The 19,582-nt window shown below is 36.6% G+C and overlaps 1 protein-coding gene across 1 annotated transcript in view; it reads left to right on the top strand.

Moving 5' to 3' along the window:
* The window catches only part of Prkar2b (protein kinase cAMP-dependent type II regulatory subunit beta), a 96,267-nt gene that overhangs the window by 27,250 nt on the left and 49,435 nt on the right, over nucleotides 1–19,582 (top strand). The window contains exon 2 of the mRNA XM_004839671.4: nucleotides 3,713–3,748. Within this exon, the coding sequence (XP_004839728.1) occupies nucleotides 3,713–3,748 (36 nt within the window). The remainder of the gene's footprint in view (nucleotides 1–3,712; nucleotides 3,749–19,582) is intronic.

Genomic DNA, 19,582 nt, shown 5'->3' with positions numbered 1-19,582 from the left:
AGATTTATTTAAGTTGATTCTAAGAATACAATTTAGTAAGCCTCATTATTTAGAAGTTGAGAGAAGGTATAGAAGACGATCTATTTCATTTATAAAATAAGTAGTTTTTAGAACTAATGCATCCGTATTATTTTTCTGGATTACATCATATTTGTCTAAAATGGGATATAAAAGGGACAAAAGGTAAAATGTTTGCATGTGTGAATTATATTTCTAGTAAATGCTTTGTATGGCTATGTTGTAATTGATAAAAAATATATGTATATATATATTAACTTGTTAAATTATTTCAGGTTCTTATGGCTTTTCTGAAATTGTTACCTCTTAAAATGTGATACTTTAAAGTTATTAACTATTGATTTACTGGTCAACACTTGGGCTCATACCTCATTTGACTAAAACATGTAAAGTTTTTTTATAGCAAGTTGCTTTATAGTTCTCTGTGATGGTAAGGCCTGAAGAGAAATAGACTTTTTTTTTTTTTTTGCCAAAGCCTTGTTTTTAGTCCTCATTGTACAAAATATAAAAGAGTCATATTGCTATGAAAACATAAAAAGAAAATCAGAGCCAGTATTAGAAATAAAATAATAGAAATTAAATGTAGAATTAGAAATAAAATAAAATCAGGGCCTCTTTTGTTGCACCTGTCTTCTTAACTGTCTGATCCGTGGCCCCAGTTACTGTCAGGAAATGAAAATCATTGTCGTATGACCTGTCTGCCCACAGTTTAGAGACTGACTGGTACAGTGGTATCTAGAAAAAAGACTAAGGAAAATGAAAGGAAAGCGATGTACAGTAAGTAAAGTATATTTCAGTAGGATTATACTTCCATACTCAAGATATGAGGCAGCTGGGTGTGGATACAGTGCGCCTGTAATCCCAGCACTCGGGAGGTGGAGGAAGGAGGATCTCCTAGAGTTGGAGGCCAGCCTGAACTATACAGCAAGACCCTGTCTCAAAACAAAAAAAAAAGGGCTGGGGATTTAGCTCAGTGGTTCTGCCACCTGCCTTGCAAGCGCAAGGTCCCAAGTTTGATCCCTGGTACAGAAAAAAAAAAGAAAAAAAGACAGGATGCAATCTGGGCCTGTAATCTCAGTGCCCAGTACTCAGGCAGAAGGGTCACTGCATTTGAGGCTAGCCTGGGTTACATAGTGAGTTCAAGGCCAGCCGGGAAGCCTTGTCTCAGAAAAAAGTGATGCATTTAGATTCTCCCTCCTCCGTATGTAGATGCACTAGAATATGAAAGCTGCCAGTGGGGCCTGGTCAAATGTGTTGAACTGGAAATTCAAGTGCCACAGATGGCTTTGCAGCAAGTGCATGCTTTTTTTTTTTTTTGGTACCGGAGATCGAACTCGGGACCTTGCACTTGAAAGGCAGGCGGCACAACCACTGAACTAAATCCCCGGCCTCTTGACATGCTTTTTGAAACTGTGGACATATATTAGCATAATTCTAGATAAAACAAAATACAAAAAGAAGCAAACACAATTCCTCTGATTTATGTTGGTTGTATTGGGGAAATTTTGATATAAAAACTATATGTATAAAGCTGCGTATGGACAAAGCAGTTAGGATCTAGGCTCAGATGGGCATAAATGGACTTTTTGCCAACACAGAGGCCCATGGGTATCTGAGTGCAGTGCAGGACAAAGGTGGGGTGCAGGACAAAGGTGGGGTGCAGGACAGCTCTTTCTTATGCGGGATTGTTCTCGAGTTTGCTTGCCAAGCGCCAAGGAGTCCTCGGTGACAGAATTATTCTCACAACCTCAGAGATCATGTTCTAGAGGGCGGGGATGTGCCTTAGTGATAGATCACTTGTGTAGCAGGAGAGAAGCCCAGGAATCTGTCTATCTCCAGCAAAGAGGGGAAGAAAGGTAAGGAGGGAGTTAGTTCTAGATGGCAGGACTGATTGTGTGGGAAATCCTCCGCCTTAAACACTTCAGAAAGATGCAGAAACTTGACAACCTGGGAGAACAGACACTTCCTGACATGTCAAGCCCGAAGCTTATTGGCCTGTGGTTTCTTTCTCTGGGGAGAGGTTGGCAAGGCAGGAGTGCAGGGACTATCTGCTCTTTTTGCCCCAAGGCTGAGATAGTTTTAACCTTCTCCTTGCCCTTATCTGCTTGCTCTTTCTGTTCTGCATTCCTGTGGTTGAATTTCTCTGAACTTTGTCTGCAGTCTCTGTCCTTGTAACTTGGTAGGGAGGTTCTCTTTAGACTAGGCTCTAAAAGTATCCAAGAAAACAGATAAATCTTTTCATATGTATGGTAAACCCGGACAGTTTACCTACTGAATGTTTTTGTGTTAGTACATTTTGACTGTGCATATACATGGCTAAATTATTTTGGCATATAAATAATTTTATCTCTGGATCAGTTTAAAGTGTATAATTTTGTTATAAACTATACTAGCTTAATAATTGGATTTGTGAATTATTTCACAGAGTTAATTTTTTAATGACAGTAAAGATCAATGTGGAAGAAAACATTCACCTCCTATTGTGTGATTTCCGGAATCAGCATTTTCACTTTGTGCTCTCTCTCAGGCTGGGTTTTAATGCTAGGTACAGTACTCCTAGGTTCAGATTCTCCAACCTTGGCACAGGGTTGCTGTGTGATCTAAAGCAAATTTATCTACCTATGCCTTACTGTAAAATTTCCTCATCAGTAATATGCAGGGGCTGATATTTATAGCATGGTTGTAAGGATTAATGTAAAATATCTGACAGTTTTCTTCTAGTCCTTGTTCCTATGGATACAAGTTCTTTATACAGTGTAAAATAATGCTGAGAAAAATTTTGTCTTTTTACTTGACCTAAGCATTTCCGTAATATAAACAACTTTCCTAATTACTATTTTTAAAGTATTAAAAAGTATTATAGTAGATTCCTGACATTCTGCCATCAAAATCTACAGTGTAGTACATGCTGTTCTTTCTTATATAATATCAGCCATAGATTTACTTACTTGCAGGCAGTAAAATAAAAAAATAAATTTTTCTCTTCTTGAGATAACTGTGTCAGCGTTCCAAGAAGCTGAGCTGAGTTGAGTCAGGCTGTGGGCAGGAGGCAGGCTTGCCAGCTCAGTGATGTATGCACCGGCCCAGCACTGAAGCTCTCAGAGTACACATATGCATGTCAGGGACATGGTTTGGATGGAAATTGTCAAAACCACAAATATTCAAGGATATACTTGCTATCCTTTACTTAAAAATAAAGTCAGTATACATAAACATTTTTAGCTTTGTTTCCTATTTTTTTCATTTTAAAATGCTGCCAATCTATCTGTTGATAGATTGCTTTTTTTCTTCTGTAGTAGCGCTTGCCTAGGATAAATCTTTTAAAGTATAATTACTCATTTAAAGGATGCAGACCTCTTATAGCACTAGGTATAATTGCCAACTTGTTTTCTGAAGGTATTATATAAATGTACATTGTCCCCGTTAAGTAGGACAAGTATTTGTAACCAAGGATTTTTATTTCAAGTGTTTTGGGGAAAACTAATTTAATAGGTGAAATACTGATTTTAATTTATATTTTTATTAGTGAATTTAAATACTTATTTTTGTATATTTTATTTACTATTCTATTATTAATTCATTTGTATTTTTCTGTGTTTAAATTATGGGATTACTTACTAATTTGAGCCTTTTCAGGATTTTGGAAAAATTAAATTTTTTATCTAATTATATTATTATGCTTTTTTTCTTTTAGCTCCTGTAATAAACAGATTCACAAGGCGTGCCTCAGGTAAGTCTGACTGTTAGGTTTTGCTTAGTATTGGTGAACTTAGTAAGGTTTAAAAATTGGCAGTATTATTGGGCAAGAAGGTACAAAGAGATTTACTGCTGAGAGTAATAACTTGTTCATTGTTTTCCTGGGACACAGCGATTTGATATAATCATGAGTTAGGAAATAAGTGAAAATGCCTCCTGAGTGACTGAATTTACATCACACTGTAGCCTAAGCTGATGTACCTTTTTAATTGGAGACTTTCTCTAGTGTATTTATTCTTGCTTTTAGTAAAATTACTGCTTGCATGGTTATCTGATTTACTGACCAATTTAGAAGCAGTGATTTATCCGATGACTGAAGGAAACCTAAAAATAATGATAGTTTTTCATTAGGGGCAGGAAAACTGAAAGTGAAGATTTAAGAACTTACTATTGTCACGCCACCTGGAATAGGAGCAAATTGCTTTGCATTTAACACCTCCTAAGGCTCTTGCTGTCCTGTTCCTCAGTAAACCAGTGTATAGGCAGGGGAGAGCTCTGTAACAAGTGCTTCGTTACGTTCAAAATACTGCACTGTCTGAACTGTAGGGAAGTATGGGGTACAGTTACAGAGCCTTTCTATAGTTTGAGCATGCATTGAAAGTGTCATTTGGAAAACTCACCCTTGTAGAATACCTTCTGCTCTGCAGATAGAAGACAAATGAAGTGTGACTACCTTTGGCCTGAGACAGTTACTCTAAAGAGATTGATTTTGTTGAAACCACAAGATGAACATCTTTGGAATTTAGATACTACAAAAGACTAATTTATTTCATAAAATTACCTTATTTCCAGGCCAGGGATTTAGCTCAGTGGTTCCGCCACCTGCCTTGCAAGCATAAGGACCCGAGTTCGATCCTCGGTACCAACCAACCAAACAAAAAAATTACCTTATTTTTACCTCTGCTATAGTACTAAAAATACTTTAAGGTGGAATTAAAAAAAAAATTTGTCAGCAGTTAATGGTATAATTTACTCTTGCTATACATTGACCAGTTTTGTAATGACAGTCATTAGGAAAATGTGCTATTTTGGGGTGATATAGAGCTTTTTATAATCTCAGAGCATATTTATTTTAAATGATGAGAACAAAATGTAGATTACCTATTCTGGAATGAGGTTATGTTTATGTCAGTAAAGCACCAAATTTTATCAAAAGTAGAGCTTTCAAGTACAACTTTTATGACCAGTGATGAAAACAAGGACAGAAAATGGAGTATTGGGTATCTTGGCTTCATGATGTGAAAATGTTTCAATAGAAACGTAGCTGAGAGTTTTGGAATAAAAAATCTCCTTTTCTACCTGAGAGTGCATGACTTGTGACCTTTATGTGTAAATTCCATGAGTATTTGTTCTACAGTATATTTATCATTAGTTGATGGATTAGCCGCTCTAGTATATATGTTAGTTTTGAAGCATTATGACTTTACACAGCCTTCCCATATGTGTGTCCATTGTATCTCAGAAAGATTTGGCCTTCTGAGAGGATGAGATGCCAGAAATAAGCAAGTAAATAAATAAATAAATCAGATCTTTCATTTATTTCTAGAATAGCAATTAGAAAATCAGTGAAAACAGCAGGAGTCATTTTGGTATAAATAAGGTGATAATCAAGTTCAGGAGTTATATCTTATAGAACAATAAGCTGTAAAGGGGTAAAATTGTCCTCCCAATAATATAACATGCTAGAAACTGTTATGGCAGTGATTCTTGTCATTGTTGGAAGGAAAAGCAAACTAATTTATGAAGTACCTCTGATGGGCTGGGCATGGTGCTAAGTGTTTAATATACATTTTCAGTCTTTTGGGCTGATATTTAGTGCCTTAGATAAAAATAACAGTGGCATAATAAAAAATATGGGATCTGTTTAATCATCTGCATGTTTATAATTTATTTTGGTTTTCTTATTTTACTTCTTCTAAAAGTTTATCTAAATTTTTTTCTGGCTAAGAAAAATATAGAAACAGTCTTAAGACATCCTGGAGAGGAAATTCTACAACTCTCTTAATTTTAGTGACTAAAAAGGAGAATTAGTAGTAAAAGTAACATTTCCTGAATATAAAAAATGATGGTCTACTCAAAATATAGAAACTTGTACATAATAACTAAAAAATATTTCTTAAGGTACCATTTCTGATACTTTCATTTCAGAAGTATTTTCTTTTCAGAATTAAACTATAAAGTTTTAGTGTATGAGCTAGAACTTAGGGGAAGAAAATAAGTCAGATAAAATGAAGCAAAAGTCTGTATGAATTTGCTTCTTATCTGTTTTTAAGTAATATTTCCAAAAATAAATGCTATATTTATGCCAATAACTGCTGACAAATTAAAAAATCAATCTTAAAGCATTTTTAATATTATAGCAGAAGTAGAAATAGGCTAATAAAATTTGGTATGTTTAAATAAGATGTATTGTAAAAGACACACTGCCATTAATCTCTCTCATAATTCTCCCTCTCACTTCAAACACACTTACCCTGTTGTTCTTACCACTTTTTGAGCAGCTCTGGATTGTGAGTGTCCTTATAAAGTGTGACCAAAGAACGGTGAACACTGCTACCAAGGGCCATTCAACAGAAAGGCAGGCTCATGAAAACATTTTGGTGTGTCCTCATCCACCTTATTCACTGGATCTGACACCATGTGACTTCTGGCTCTTCCCCAAAATCAAAATGACCATGAAAGGTCAACGTTTTAAATCAATTCAAGATGTTGAGGCAGTCACAACAGCGTGACTAAGACATGGACGAAAGAGGACTTCCAGAACTGCTTCAGAAAGAGGCAAGAACAACAGGATAAGTGTGTTTGAAGCGAGGAGGAGAATTTTGAGGGAAATAAATGGCAATGTGTATTTCACTTCAATAAATTTTTTGAAAACTTAAACATTCACCATGATTTGATCACACTTTGTATGTATATCACACAAATATATATTCTATATAGTACAGCAACAAGTAAGTGTGGTGCTAAGTATTTAATCACTCTTGATTGAATGAAAAATTAATATGTTGTAATGTATTTCTCACATTCTGAGTTTCTTAAATCTTAAGTTTTTGGCTTTTGATAGTCATATCTGTTAAAAGTAAAATTTTCAAGCCTGAATAAATAAAACATTTCCCCTTTTAGTACCTGTTCTTTTGTTGTAGTTCATGAAGATGAGAGGAAAGTTTGTGATAAGAAAATATTTAACAGATACATTATTTAGGATCAGTTTTCCACAAAAATCACTATTTGTACTAAATTCTCCTTCTTTATATGTTTTTATTGCCTGCCCATAAACTTGTCAGTTATTATTTCTGTAAGTAAAAGGCTCAGTATTTCCAAGCAGAATCGCTTTTTTTTTTTTTTTTCAAGTGTCAAGGATTGAACTCAGGACCTTGTGCTTGCGAGGCAGACAGCGGGAACCACTGAGCTAAATCCCTGGCCCAAGAATCTCTAGAATCTTAAGAGTCTTCAGGGGTCTCAGAATTTCATAAGCTAATTTTCTACTTTATATGTGGTGAAAGGGCTATCTATGATGGAGTGATGAATGGAAATGAGTGAAGAGTGGTATCAGAATAATAGGGCCCTGCTTTATAGCTTAGGTTGGGTAAGTTCTGTAAAACATGAAGAATAACTGTTAGGTATCTTCAGAAATGTAGCTGTGATACATCTTTGGTGTCTTCCTACAGTGCTTCATACTTTATTTATGTATTTATTTTTTGGTACCAGGGATTGAACTCAGGACCTTGCGCTTGCAAGGTAGGCACGGTGCCACTGAGCTAAATCCCCAGTCCCCTTGTCTTTTTTATTTAAACCAATTTCAAGTCTTCATAATCCCTTCTTTAAAAATACGGAGAATACATGTATATAAAGCTGTTTATTGAATTAAAAAAATTCTTTTTTCGGTTTCAGATCTTAACAGGGTTAAGTTAGTTTCAGTAAATCCCACACCAGAGTGTCTGGTTTCTCAAAAATGTTAGTTCTCAGCCCTCTTCTCTTGAACATGGTTTAAAACAAAATAAAAGCTTCAGGTTAGGGCCGGGGATGTAGCTCAGTGGTTCCGCTGCCTGCCTTTCAAGCAAAAGGTCCCGAGTTTGATCCCCGGTACTAAAAAAGAAAAAAAAAAAGCCTCAGGTTTGTGTCTTAGCCTGTCAGGAAATAGCCTTAGAGAGTCAGAACACTTTTTGATATTATTCTTTGTAAAGACATCTCTTTTATTATTTGCACATTACAGGTTTTTAAAAAAGATTATCATGGTTTTCTTCTGTGGTTTTGTCTTTGAACTGGGGTGGGGGGAGATGTCCAGTCAATCTTGAGTCAGTACCTTGGATCATGAAGCAGCTCTTCATGGTTTCTTATTAAAGATTTCATTTTGTAAAAATTCATGTGTAGAAGAGTTTAAAGAATAGCTCGGTGAGCACCTTTATCTAGATTCCCAGTTGTCAATATCTTGCTACATTTGCATGCTCTCTCCCTACTCCTTTACACACATACACACATTCTTTTATTTTTTTCCTTAACTTTTAAGGAATCTCAATATTGAGTGTGTATCTTTCAAGAACAAAAACGTAATACAGCACTCATGGCCTTTAACCGTGGTACAGCACTGTCTGGTACATGATCTGGAGTCACATTTTCTCTGTTGTCCTAATATGTTCTCTTCTCCACACCAGCTCTTTTTTAGAAACTCATCTATGGCCTTTATTGCATTTGATTGTTGTAACTTAGTTTTCCTTGTCTTTCATAAATTGACTCCTGAAATTTTGACATTTGCTGTTCAGAGTTTTGAAGGTTCTCTCTTAACAATGAAACTGCTCCCCATGTCGCCTACTAGGAATTCTTACATGGCACAGTCACTGTCTGGTCAGTGTGCCCTGCAGATACCCATGAAATCTTTGCATTGGTGTTTACTGTTGCTTTCAGGGTCTACTGTTGAGTATTACTTGCTTAGTGATTATTTCTTATAACAGAAGTGAAAATGGAACTCTGATTTGTGAATTTGTTAATTTTCTTTTCTCATGGAGATAATTAACTTACTCTTCAGTGTTGTGCTACCAGCATTGAACTTTATAGCATATTTTTAACATTCTTTAAATAAGCATTTGGAAAAATTCAGAAGTGAAAATCTTACCTACTAACTGTAAAATGACATTAAAACTCTTACAGAAATCACCCAAAACAGAAAATGACTAGTCCCACACAACGTGTAGTGAAAAGCAGAAGTTCAAATCTTGTGTTGAATCTGATCCAGGGAACATATGCTTCCTTGATTCGGGGAACATATGCTTCCTTTTGTTTTGTTTTGGAAATATTTTGTAGCCTTGGAGTTCATTGCATCTACTTTAATATTATTTGATGATAAGAGCTTTTAACCCTTAAATTGTTGTTTTCCCCAGAGGTCATTTTCATATTGATCAAAGTAATTTGCTGAAATGACTAGTTAACATTTGTATTTTTATTTTTGAAATCAGCTTCATTTGGTATAACATTTGGAGCTTAGTAATCACCAATACTTGATAAAGAATGTTGGGAAAATATTACTTTCACTAATTAACTTACTGATTCACTCAGCAGCCCTTTACTGAGACTCTCTTATGTGCCATGTGTAGTGCTAGGGATGCAGAAAGATTAAGATTCAGCCCTTAGGAAGTTCTCAGTTCAGTGTGGATGTTGGCCATGACTCATATGTGGTAAATACCATAATATCCACAAAGTGAAAAGGGAAAAGCATAGTTCTTCCAGGGGAGGCGTGGCTCACAGAAATGGTGCCATTTGAGCTGGTCTTTGAGCTTATGACATGCATTTCACTGGGAAGATGACAGGAAGGAATATTTGTGCTCTACCACTAACAGCTCGCTATTTTTATTCAATATCATTTTATAAAGTCCATTTTCACAGTATGCTGCCTGCCTTTTTGCCTCTGCCATCTAGTACTTTGTAGCATATGGTGAGTAGAAGCCCACGATCATCTATAGCAGGGACTTATTTCTGCCTTTAATTTACCACCACTTCATGGTGTTAGTGTCTGCCTTGCCCAGGGAGGCCACATAGCCCTTGAATTTATATAGACAATAGTTGGAGGGCTGGCTCTGCTACCTACATATCCACTTAGGAAAGGTGTGGTATGTTCTTAGTAACCTTTCTAAGGCTCTGTTTCTTCAGGTATAAAATGAAGACAGTACCTTTTTCAGAAGATTATTGTAATTAAGTAGTAGCTAGTGAAATGAAACACATAACGCTGTCTTCTGTCCAATTTGGCTTTGGAGTATCAGTCTGCTATCCAGGTACATCTGGAGAGATGGGCTTCCCCGAGCCTGGGCTGGATATCCAGGTAGGTCAGAGTGACTGTGGGCTGCACAGCTCAACCTGAGAGTTAGATGGAAAGATGGCACCCAGAGTAAGGCTGAAATCAAGGCAGACTGTTCCACTGAGGCAACAGTGTGAATGCAGAGGTGCACACGAGAAGTGAGAAGAGAGGGCTGAGGGTGTTACCTCACCAGCTTCTTAGCGCCGCCAGGGCACGCACGGCTCAGGGCCATCGTCCAGGCTTCTTCCTTAGGTCCTGTGGAAGTCATTTACGGACGGCATCCAGCCATCTCATGTACCTGTTATCTCTCTGCCCAGGCAAACATTTCAATGGATCCTTTCCCATGATTAGTTACTAATAAAACCATTGAGCAGAGCAGGTGGCACTTCCATGTCATCTGCAGCTGCTTGCCTGCCCTCCGCGCCCTGACTTACTGTTGTGTCTTAAGCAGGCTGTGTTCTTCCATCATCAGCGTGCTGTGGTGGGGTGAGGAGTTCTTGAATCTCAGGTTCCTTTTTGTTAGTCCCAGGGATGCTGAGAAACCTTGAGGCAAAGAAGAAATTAGACTATCTGTTGAACTCAGTTGCTTTTCCCCGGAGTTCTCTCTGGGTCTCTAGGGTAGGGAGAAAGGAAGATACTAGTAAGACAACATGGTCACCATTTCAGGTGGGGCATATCACACTGTTGTCATGCCTGTGGACACCAGAGGGCTTGGAAGATGGCCTGAGATTCCGTACATGGACCACAGGGCCCCTGTGCATCTTTGTTACTGCCTCTGGCAGGAAGTTGGGGTATCAGGTAGATTTATAAAATAGATATGAGCAGATAGAATGCACATTTAGACTTGGTGCAGCCATTCTTAATTATTATCAGACTTTAGGTCACTATCTCAGACTCTCTATGTAAAGACCAGTTTTTTGCTTTTGTTTTCCCAATCCATTGCATTTATATTTGTAAAATATAAATTTCTAGTCCTATAGTCTAGCAGTTCCTTGTAATCTAGCAGGGAAGCTTAAAGAATGGGAAGATGAAATTGGCCAAAAGGTGGTTGTTTGGAAGGTCTTCATCATGGATGGCCAAAGGTGACGGCAAAGAGGGCATAGTTGGAGTGATGAGGTTTAGGTATATTCACTAAGATGTTTATGTAACTTTCCTTAAAGCTAACTATGAGTTTTTCAAGAGAGCACTTTAACCTTCTGGTTCTCACCTTAAATGCACAAAGGAGTACGGAGTACAGTGTAGAAGTGAAGAGGTCAGATTTGCTGCCATTATTTTCATTTATTCGTTTATTCAGTGATGGTCTACATGTATTTGGTTCTGTGCTGGGCCCCAGGAAGACAGACATGGTTTGTAATCTTAGGTCAGTTGTTTACTAGCTGTGTGACTTGGACACATGATTTACACCACCTTCTGTAAAACTGGGTTATTCATGAAGAAAATGCACACCGAGCTTCTAGCATAATACCTGACACAATGAGTGCTAAAGCAAGGCATTAATATTAGGCTCAGCTTATCAAATTATAATCTAATAAAATGCCATAGTATTAGTATGTCCTGTATAATTTACCACATTCAGTTTTAATTGGCCAAAGTAAGTTATTTTGTTTATCTCTCCACTAACTCCCCTACTCCATGTTTGTATTGATTTAACCTTGTAGTTATAAGGAGGCAGCAGAGATTTCTCTTAAATGTAACAACCTTAGCTTTTTAGGACAAAAAAGCATATTGCCTCCCCTAAATGTTCGGAAGGATTTATACATTGTTATTTTGAGAACAAATTGATCTGGCATTTACAATTGAATCTGTTATTTTAAACATGTTTAAATGTGGCCACCCTTTGGTACTGATAACTGGGACTGTTTCTGTCACCTGTCTGGAATCTCTTGACAGGAAGCAGTGTATTCATGCTAGATAATCATTTGATCAGGTTTGCTGATAGCTTTAAAAGTAATGTTTTAACTGAAAAATATGTATATTCAGGGCTTCTCTTTCCCTTACCAGTAAGAATCAGGTTTTTCTCTTCCCACCACTGCTCCTTCTCCTCTTCTATTTTATTCCTACCTTCAGTCAACAGTTAGTAAAAACCCAGAGAATGTTGATTTTGGATGTTGTTGTTTTACAAAAGACAGTATAATAAAACTGACCCAAAAAATCAAACTATAAATTAATGGTATATTATTTTCAGAATGACAAAAAAGGAGTGGCTTTTCATTTGGGAGACTGGCCATCTCAGTAATTGTACTGTTCGTCCTATCTTGAGCAGTTAGAGTATCTTACTGACTTAATCAAAAAAGGTGGGACTGACCTTCTTAAATATTTTAAAATGATCCAAGTTGCAGCTGTTTACACACTGATGTAGATGTAGCTGGCATAACCCAGAGGCAAGCACCCCGGGCATTCGCGCCATCCAGCCTTTTCTGAGCGCCTTCCCCTAGGTGCTGTGCTGAATGGCAAAGTACTCTCTGGCTTCCTAAAAGTAAGCTGCTCCTTTCAAATTACCTTTCTATTTGTTATTTTCACTTTATTCAGATTTTGTGATTCTATTAAAACATTGCTTTTTTTTTTTTTCTTTCAGCAATGCTTATAGGAGGGGATCAATTTAATGTATTTTAAGTACATTTCTTAGCTTTACAAGAGGTGTTTGGAATTAGAATAATGAGAAAGTTTATAATCCAGAGTTATATATTATTGACTAAGTACAGGTGGCATATTACACACTTAAATGAAATCCTGTGGCAGGGACCCTTGATGCTTGGCTGTGTAGCTCTTGGATGGAGGTTGTGGCTGTAGGAGTCACCGTGTGTGTCTTGTCCATGACAGATTCTGACCCGAGATCCTTACGGGTTTTGAAAGTGGCCTGATGTTTTTCACGATGAATTTATAATTCCCAGAGTCTTTCTTTTTCTGTTCCTTTGGTCAAAGAATAAAATTCTTGAACTAAGTGGTCCAAAAGTTTGAATAAGGATCAGTTATTTTGGTGACTAAGCTTAGTGCCTAGCTTGTGAAGATATTAAAATGCACACAGGTCCATTGTGTGGAGTGAGAATCACTGCCACAGTACTACAGGAGGATTTCTTATCTCCATTTTACAGATGGAGAAACTGAGGCACAAGAGTTTAACTAATACATGCTATTCTTATTTTTTATTTTTTTTTTATTTTATTTTTTTGGTACCAGGGCTCGAACTTGGGTCCTTGGACTTGCGAGTCAGGCAGTGGAACCACTGAGCTAAATCCCTGGCCCTATTTTTGATATTATTAGTTTATTCTTTAGTATTCAGTCAAAACTAGTTTTTAAAAATGTTTAAGCCATGTTTTTTCCATTATGATTTTTCCTGAACTTTGAAATTATGATAAATAATTTTACACTAAATTCTTACACTAAATTCTAAGAAAGAAAAAGCAACTGTTGAATAATTTCTACTGCCACCATTGTTTTTCATTCTTACAGGTAAAACATTTAAATTATTGTTATCATTTAGCAACAAGATTATAGGTGTTCCTTGTATTGTTAATCGCCTCATCATTCAAATTTTCTGTGCCCAAAATTATAAAAGAATTTATATTTTTGTTTTTTAGCAGTGTGATTCAGATTAGTTTTTACCTAACTTTAGGTATTAACTTTTTCCCTTTACAGTTAGAAATCTGAAAATACTGTGTTGCTACCAAATTAGTGGATATATATCTAGAAATACTGAAAACAGTAATACCGTTTGTCCATGGACTTAACTATATTTCTAGAAATAATTTGCTTGCAATTTAGTCAAGTTTATGATTGTTCATTGTTCCTCTTCTCTAGAGGGGGTAAATCCTTAATATCAAAAAAAGTTGAAAAAAAAGTTGATTTAATTTATATTGTAATGACTACCATCAATGTAGTTTTCAAATGTCTGTACATCAAATAGAAGATTAATGATATAGGTCCATTCAAAGACAATGCCAGGAGTTGAGTTAGTTGTGTCTGTTTGATTTCCAGCATTGTAGTTATTAAATATTACATTCCTTTGCAGTTGTGGGTTTGTGTGTGTGTAACCCAGGCCTCTGCACCATGTGAAAGAGGTCTGGTAGGTGTTCTCCAATGAAGGGAACGGGCAGGGTGAGGATGAGGACAGACAGGGAAAAGGTGGTCTTGGTGGAGCGGAGAGGTGAGAGGTGATGGCAGTGCTTGTTTCCTCCATTTGAATTGGAAATTATTTCCAGCTTCCATATCTGCAGCACAGTAAGGTAAACTTTTTTTTTTTTTGGCCTTTTTAATGATGACATAATATTTCTTATCATAAAGTTCAACAATCAGCATTTTTCCAAAATGGAATCTTTGTGAATCGTTATACATGTTTTTTATAGATGTGATTAGTATGTGCATTTATCTTTTATATCATTAAAATTTTTAAAGTATACTGTCAGTAGAAGTTTGTGGTTAAAAGTCAAGTAGTACATAAGGGTATAAAATGAAAACAAAAGGTCCTTGTATGCTGCATTGTTCCCAGTTCTGGTCCTAGAAATAATCACACCTACCAGTTTCTTGTATACTTTCTTGGATATTTTTATATTCATATTTAGTTGGAATTCATTATATTCATATGTATATTCATATTTCGTTGGAATTAAAATTATGTCCAACTTTGCACATTTTCTTTTTCACTCAACTATACATTACATACTATTTTCCATATCCTTACATATAAAGCCACCCCTTAATAACTGAACAGTGTTCCATATTCTAGAAATGTTTTAAAATTTGTATAATAAGGGTGTTTAGAGTTTAAGCGCATTATATCTTTGCACAATTGTGCAAGAATATCTGCAGAATATAGTTTTAGAAGTGGAATTGCTTATCAAAGGTATAACCATATGAAATTTGTCTAGACATTGTCAAATCACTATAAAACTTCATACTAATTTGTATTTCCATCTCAATACAGGGTAAAACACTCAGTATTACAGATTTTTAACGTTTCTCAATTTTATAGGTCAGTTATGTTTCATTTGGCATTTATGGGTACAGTTTAGCCTCTTTTCATTATTGTTGACCATTTGTATTATCATTTTTATTATTATTATTATTTTGTGAACTGTTTGATTTCTTTTTTCCTTACTAGTTAAAGTGTTTGATCTCAGAGGTTACAAAGCAGTAGGTTTGAATGTAGGCCTTAGTACTCATTAGTTGCTTGACTGTGATTTGAACTTCAGTTTTTTATTGGTAAAATGTAATGGTAAAAGTACCTGACTTGTGGGGTGTTTTTACACTTGATCTTAGCCAAAAGGCCGAGAAGCGATTTGTGGGGTGTTTTTAATTAAGAGAAAAATGAATGTAAAGTACTTAACATATTTTCTAAAAGATAGCAAAAATATGATACATATTTGCTAGTAGCTTTACTAATACTGCTAGGATTTTTTGGAAAAAACTATAAACAGGATTTGTCAAAATCTTTATAGCATCCATATAATCATTTGGTTTTTCTCTTTTAAAATAGTAATATAAGTTGTGTTAATATATTTTCTATATTCCTGGAATGAACTCTTTTTGGTCAAACATATTGATTTATTAGTCATATTCTTAAAATATAAATAACACATAACAACTCTTAGCACAGCACAGCGCACTTTTCAACACAGAACCGAGCTCTGAAGTTTGGAGGCATTTCAGGGAGCATTGTAGAAAGAGCTTTTCTGCTATAGATGAATAGGGAGCAGAGCTAGAATTTACCTAGCTGGAAATGTTTAATTGAAGCACTTACTGATAACACCAAGAGGCGTTTTTCAGATCACACATGCTAGTCAGTGTATATAACAAGCAGCTGTTGTTCCATCTAACTGGTGCAGCAGCGAACTACATGGGGAAATGACATTTTGTATCTGCCTCCTCATGTTTTCTATATATTAATATCATACAGATTTCATGGCTTTTAAAATAATCATGGTATGATTTTATAAAACCACAAAATAATTTTTTCAAACGTAGGAAGGTGTTATATGTTTTCATTTACACCTATTAAGGACAAATGCACCTCTGAAATATTATTTTGATGTTGTAAATCTTATTAAGATTAATTTTAGATTGAGAATGTCGCAGAAAAATGAAATCAATTCATAAAAACATTTGTGCAAATCACTTGTTATGATTTAAACCATTTTCATTTATCCAACACTGACTTCCTTTTTTAAAATTCAAAACTACTAAGGGTATTAGAAATGTGATAGTACATAGGGTACAGATATTTTATATTGAAGAAAATGAGAACTTGGGTTCTGTGCTGTGAGTCCATTTTGTATTCAGACTTGCATGTAATTAGAACCTGCATTTCCATGAGAAACACTTTGAATAGTGGCAAAAGTTAGTCATTTATTGAGGGCCAGGAACTTTTCTGGGTGCTTTGCATGTATTAATTCATTGTATTCCTTAAAACAGCTCTATACAATAAGTTGTATTATTATTCTCAGGCTATTGGTAAGGAAACTAATTCACGAAAAGTGATGTCCTTTAGCAAGGTTACAAACCAACCATGGCGGAGATAGAATTCAGATTTAGGATTTCTGCATACAGGGCCTGTGTTTTTTCAAATGCGGTTGTACACTGCATAACAAAGGTTCTGTCAGAATTGAACTCATATCTAAGGGCAGTCCCTCATTTTATAGATGAGACAAATTGAGATTAATAATGTACAGAGGTCACACATTGAATAAGTGCGCAGGAAAAAAATGACAAAGCTGAGAAATGCCTAAGCCTATCTGAATCCTGTGTTCTTTCTCCATACTGTAAATCATTGTAAATATTATCAGGAATAATAATTTATGCTCCTACCTTAATAGATGAATTCATCTTTCTAACCAAGTGGTAAGTTCATAGAGTCCTTATTAGTACCTTACTAGTACCATAAAAATGAAATTCAAGACCTAGGGCCAATCTTACTTGTCCTGCAAGTTTGTTCACTTGTTGAGCATAATTTTGTGGAAGAGAATCATTTCAATTTTACAGATTATTTTTATCATTGACATTTTCTGACTAATATCGTAGATAAATGGTGATGGGTACTCTTGACAGAGCCACCTGGCCCCTGAGTTACGGATCATGCATTGTTGTGGTTACATTCCATTGAATAGTCACTGGGGTTTGCGTGTTTGTTCTTTTGCAAATACTCCCTTATCAAAACTGCTCTATGGTTTTATTCATGGTGATTTTTGGTAACTTGTTTGAACCATTATCTGTTTTCCTTGCTGTCCTGATCTTTTTGAACCCGTCTTCTCCTTACCTTCTGACCTCTCTGATTACAAGTGAAACTCAAGCTGACTCCAGTCAAGTGAAAGTAGTATATTCAGTAGTAGTATATTCAGATAGGGCATGCAGTTCTCACAAAATCACCAAGCCCTCAGAACCTCAGGAGCTGCTGGAAGTGGCTTTGGAACACTATTAGGGATCCTTCCATCTTTTGCCTGTGATTTCTTAGCTCCACATTTTAAATCAGTAACCACCAGAAAGAGCCTGACCACGTCTCCCCTCTCGATTCAAGCCCCTCAAATCACAATCATTAAAAGGTTCTAGTTAGCTTTTCCGTCCTGAATTGACCTGGGAGTAGTCTCCTTTGTCCATCTGGCATCTGCTATGGCACAGGGCTCAGAAACTCAGGACTAACTTTGGCTGACCCATGTAGGATTATTAGAGTTGTGTCTACCAGTTGATTCTTAGACTGGCTGCCCTAAAGAAGCTGGTGGTCCTTCTTTGTCATAGGCAGTTAGTTACCTCTGTTGGCCCAGTGAGTGTCCTTCTCAGCCTAAGGTGCTGAGGTTTACTCAGTGCATTTGCAAATAAAAGGTAACTGACAAGTCCTGAGCTCCTTGTGTGAGGGGAGCTTGTGCCACCTGTTTTACCACCTGGCCTGTGAGACTGCAGGTGATCCATTTGGATGTGTCTTTTCCTGTTGAATAGCACAGTGTTTATGACAGTACAGTACTTCACATAGAATGACAGGAAATAACAATACCCTAGACAAATATCAGTTCTATGCAAAAGAATAGGACCATTATCTTGCATATCAGTTCATCTAGCTGCAAAAGGAAAAATTCCCAAAGATGACATAATACTTGCCATTTATACCTCAGGTTTTAAAGAGAGAAAGTGGGAGGCTAGAGGTCATTGTCATCTTATTACACCTGCTTCTTTCACATTATGTAAAATAATTACATTTTTAAATCAGAACAGGTATTTTTACTAGAGTTGTAAGGGTTTCTGATTTACAAGAGAATAGGTCTTCTGTGCAAAAATGTTTGTGGAATGATAGGTTATACTTTCCTAACTATAGAAGAGCTAGCTTTGTATTTGCTTGGTTTTGCTCTCATTTCAGTTAAATTAATAAATGTTTATTACTGGAATTAACTCATTATTTGAAAGATATTGTTGTATGCATTTTTTTAGATTGTTAAAAAATCAGTAACGTATAGCCCTGCAGGAACTAAGTATGTACTGTAACTGCTACATCAGAGTTGTGAACAGCACAGCTGAGTTGTGTCGTGATGAATATCACCTACCCTCATTCCACTACACACGTTTCACAGTGAGCACAAGTGGAGAGGAGCCAAGTGCATGCTCCACACAGTGAGTCTGCTGTGCGGGGGGTGGGTGGGGGGTGGCCTTCCCTTCCCGCAGGCTTGCTAGGTTCCTGTGTGCCTCTCAGAGTGTGAGCCTTCCTTCTGAGGCTTAAAGGTGCCCATTTTCCATTCCACAGGCTTTTAAATGTAAACCAGCAGTAACTCTAGAGCTTAGTAGAAGAAAAAGCAGTGAGTTCGTTGCAGTGGTGGATGGAAAATCCACTGTTTTGGACTTCTTGTGGGAGTATGTCTGTTTTCAGCAGTGGCTTCCTATGAGATTTTCAAGAATAACATTGACTGTAGGAGATTTTTGCTTCATATGTTGTGTTTAGAATTTAGCCCCCACAGAAGATGACATTCCACTGAAATAGTTGAGTAAGATGCATTCTGTTTCTACATGGAAAGGAGCATTTCACCCTGACTGGTCTGTTTGGTTTAGGGGAAAGTATCAGGGAGGATGCGGCATTTGAACAATTTTCAGGGAAGAGTAGGCTTTTAATAGGTGGGAATGGGTAGTGGAAAGAATAACTTTCCAGTTGAGTAAACCATGTAGGTGACAAAGCTGTCCAGGGACTAGGGCATAGTCTAACAAGGCTTCAAGCATGTGGGGCTCACAGTGATAGAGGAGACATGGTCCACTGAGGTCTGGATCAGATCATTAGGCAGAGACCTGTGAGAGCTGTGGTAAGGGCTTGGGTTTTACTCTTTATGTGTGGAACCATTAAAATATTTTTGTCAGAGAGTGAAACTAGAAGATGTATCATCCCCAGTGTGATCAGGATGGAATCTCTTTTTTTGGTACCAGGGATCAAACTCGGGACCTTGCGCTTTCGAGGCAGGCGACGGAACCACTGAGCTAAATCCCTGGCCCTCAGGATGGAATCTTGAAGTTTCCAAATAGGTCCTTATAGCTCTCTCATCTGGATTATTTTCCAGGAAG

The sequence above is a fragment of the Heterocephalus glaber genome, unplaced genomic scaffold, assembly GCF_053883595.1.
Source record: "Heterocephalus glaber isolate CG9 unplaced genomic scaffold, H.glaber_assembly_v1.0 deba00000676, whole genome shotgun sequence".
NCBI classification, from domain to species: domain Eukaryota; kingdom Metazoa; phylum Chordata; class Mammalia; order Rodentia; family Bathyergidae; genus Heterocephalus; species Heterocephalus glaber.
This window is presented reverse-complemented; position numbering and strand designations above follow the sequence as displayed.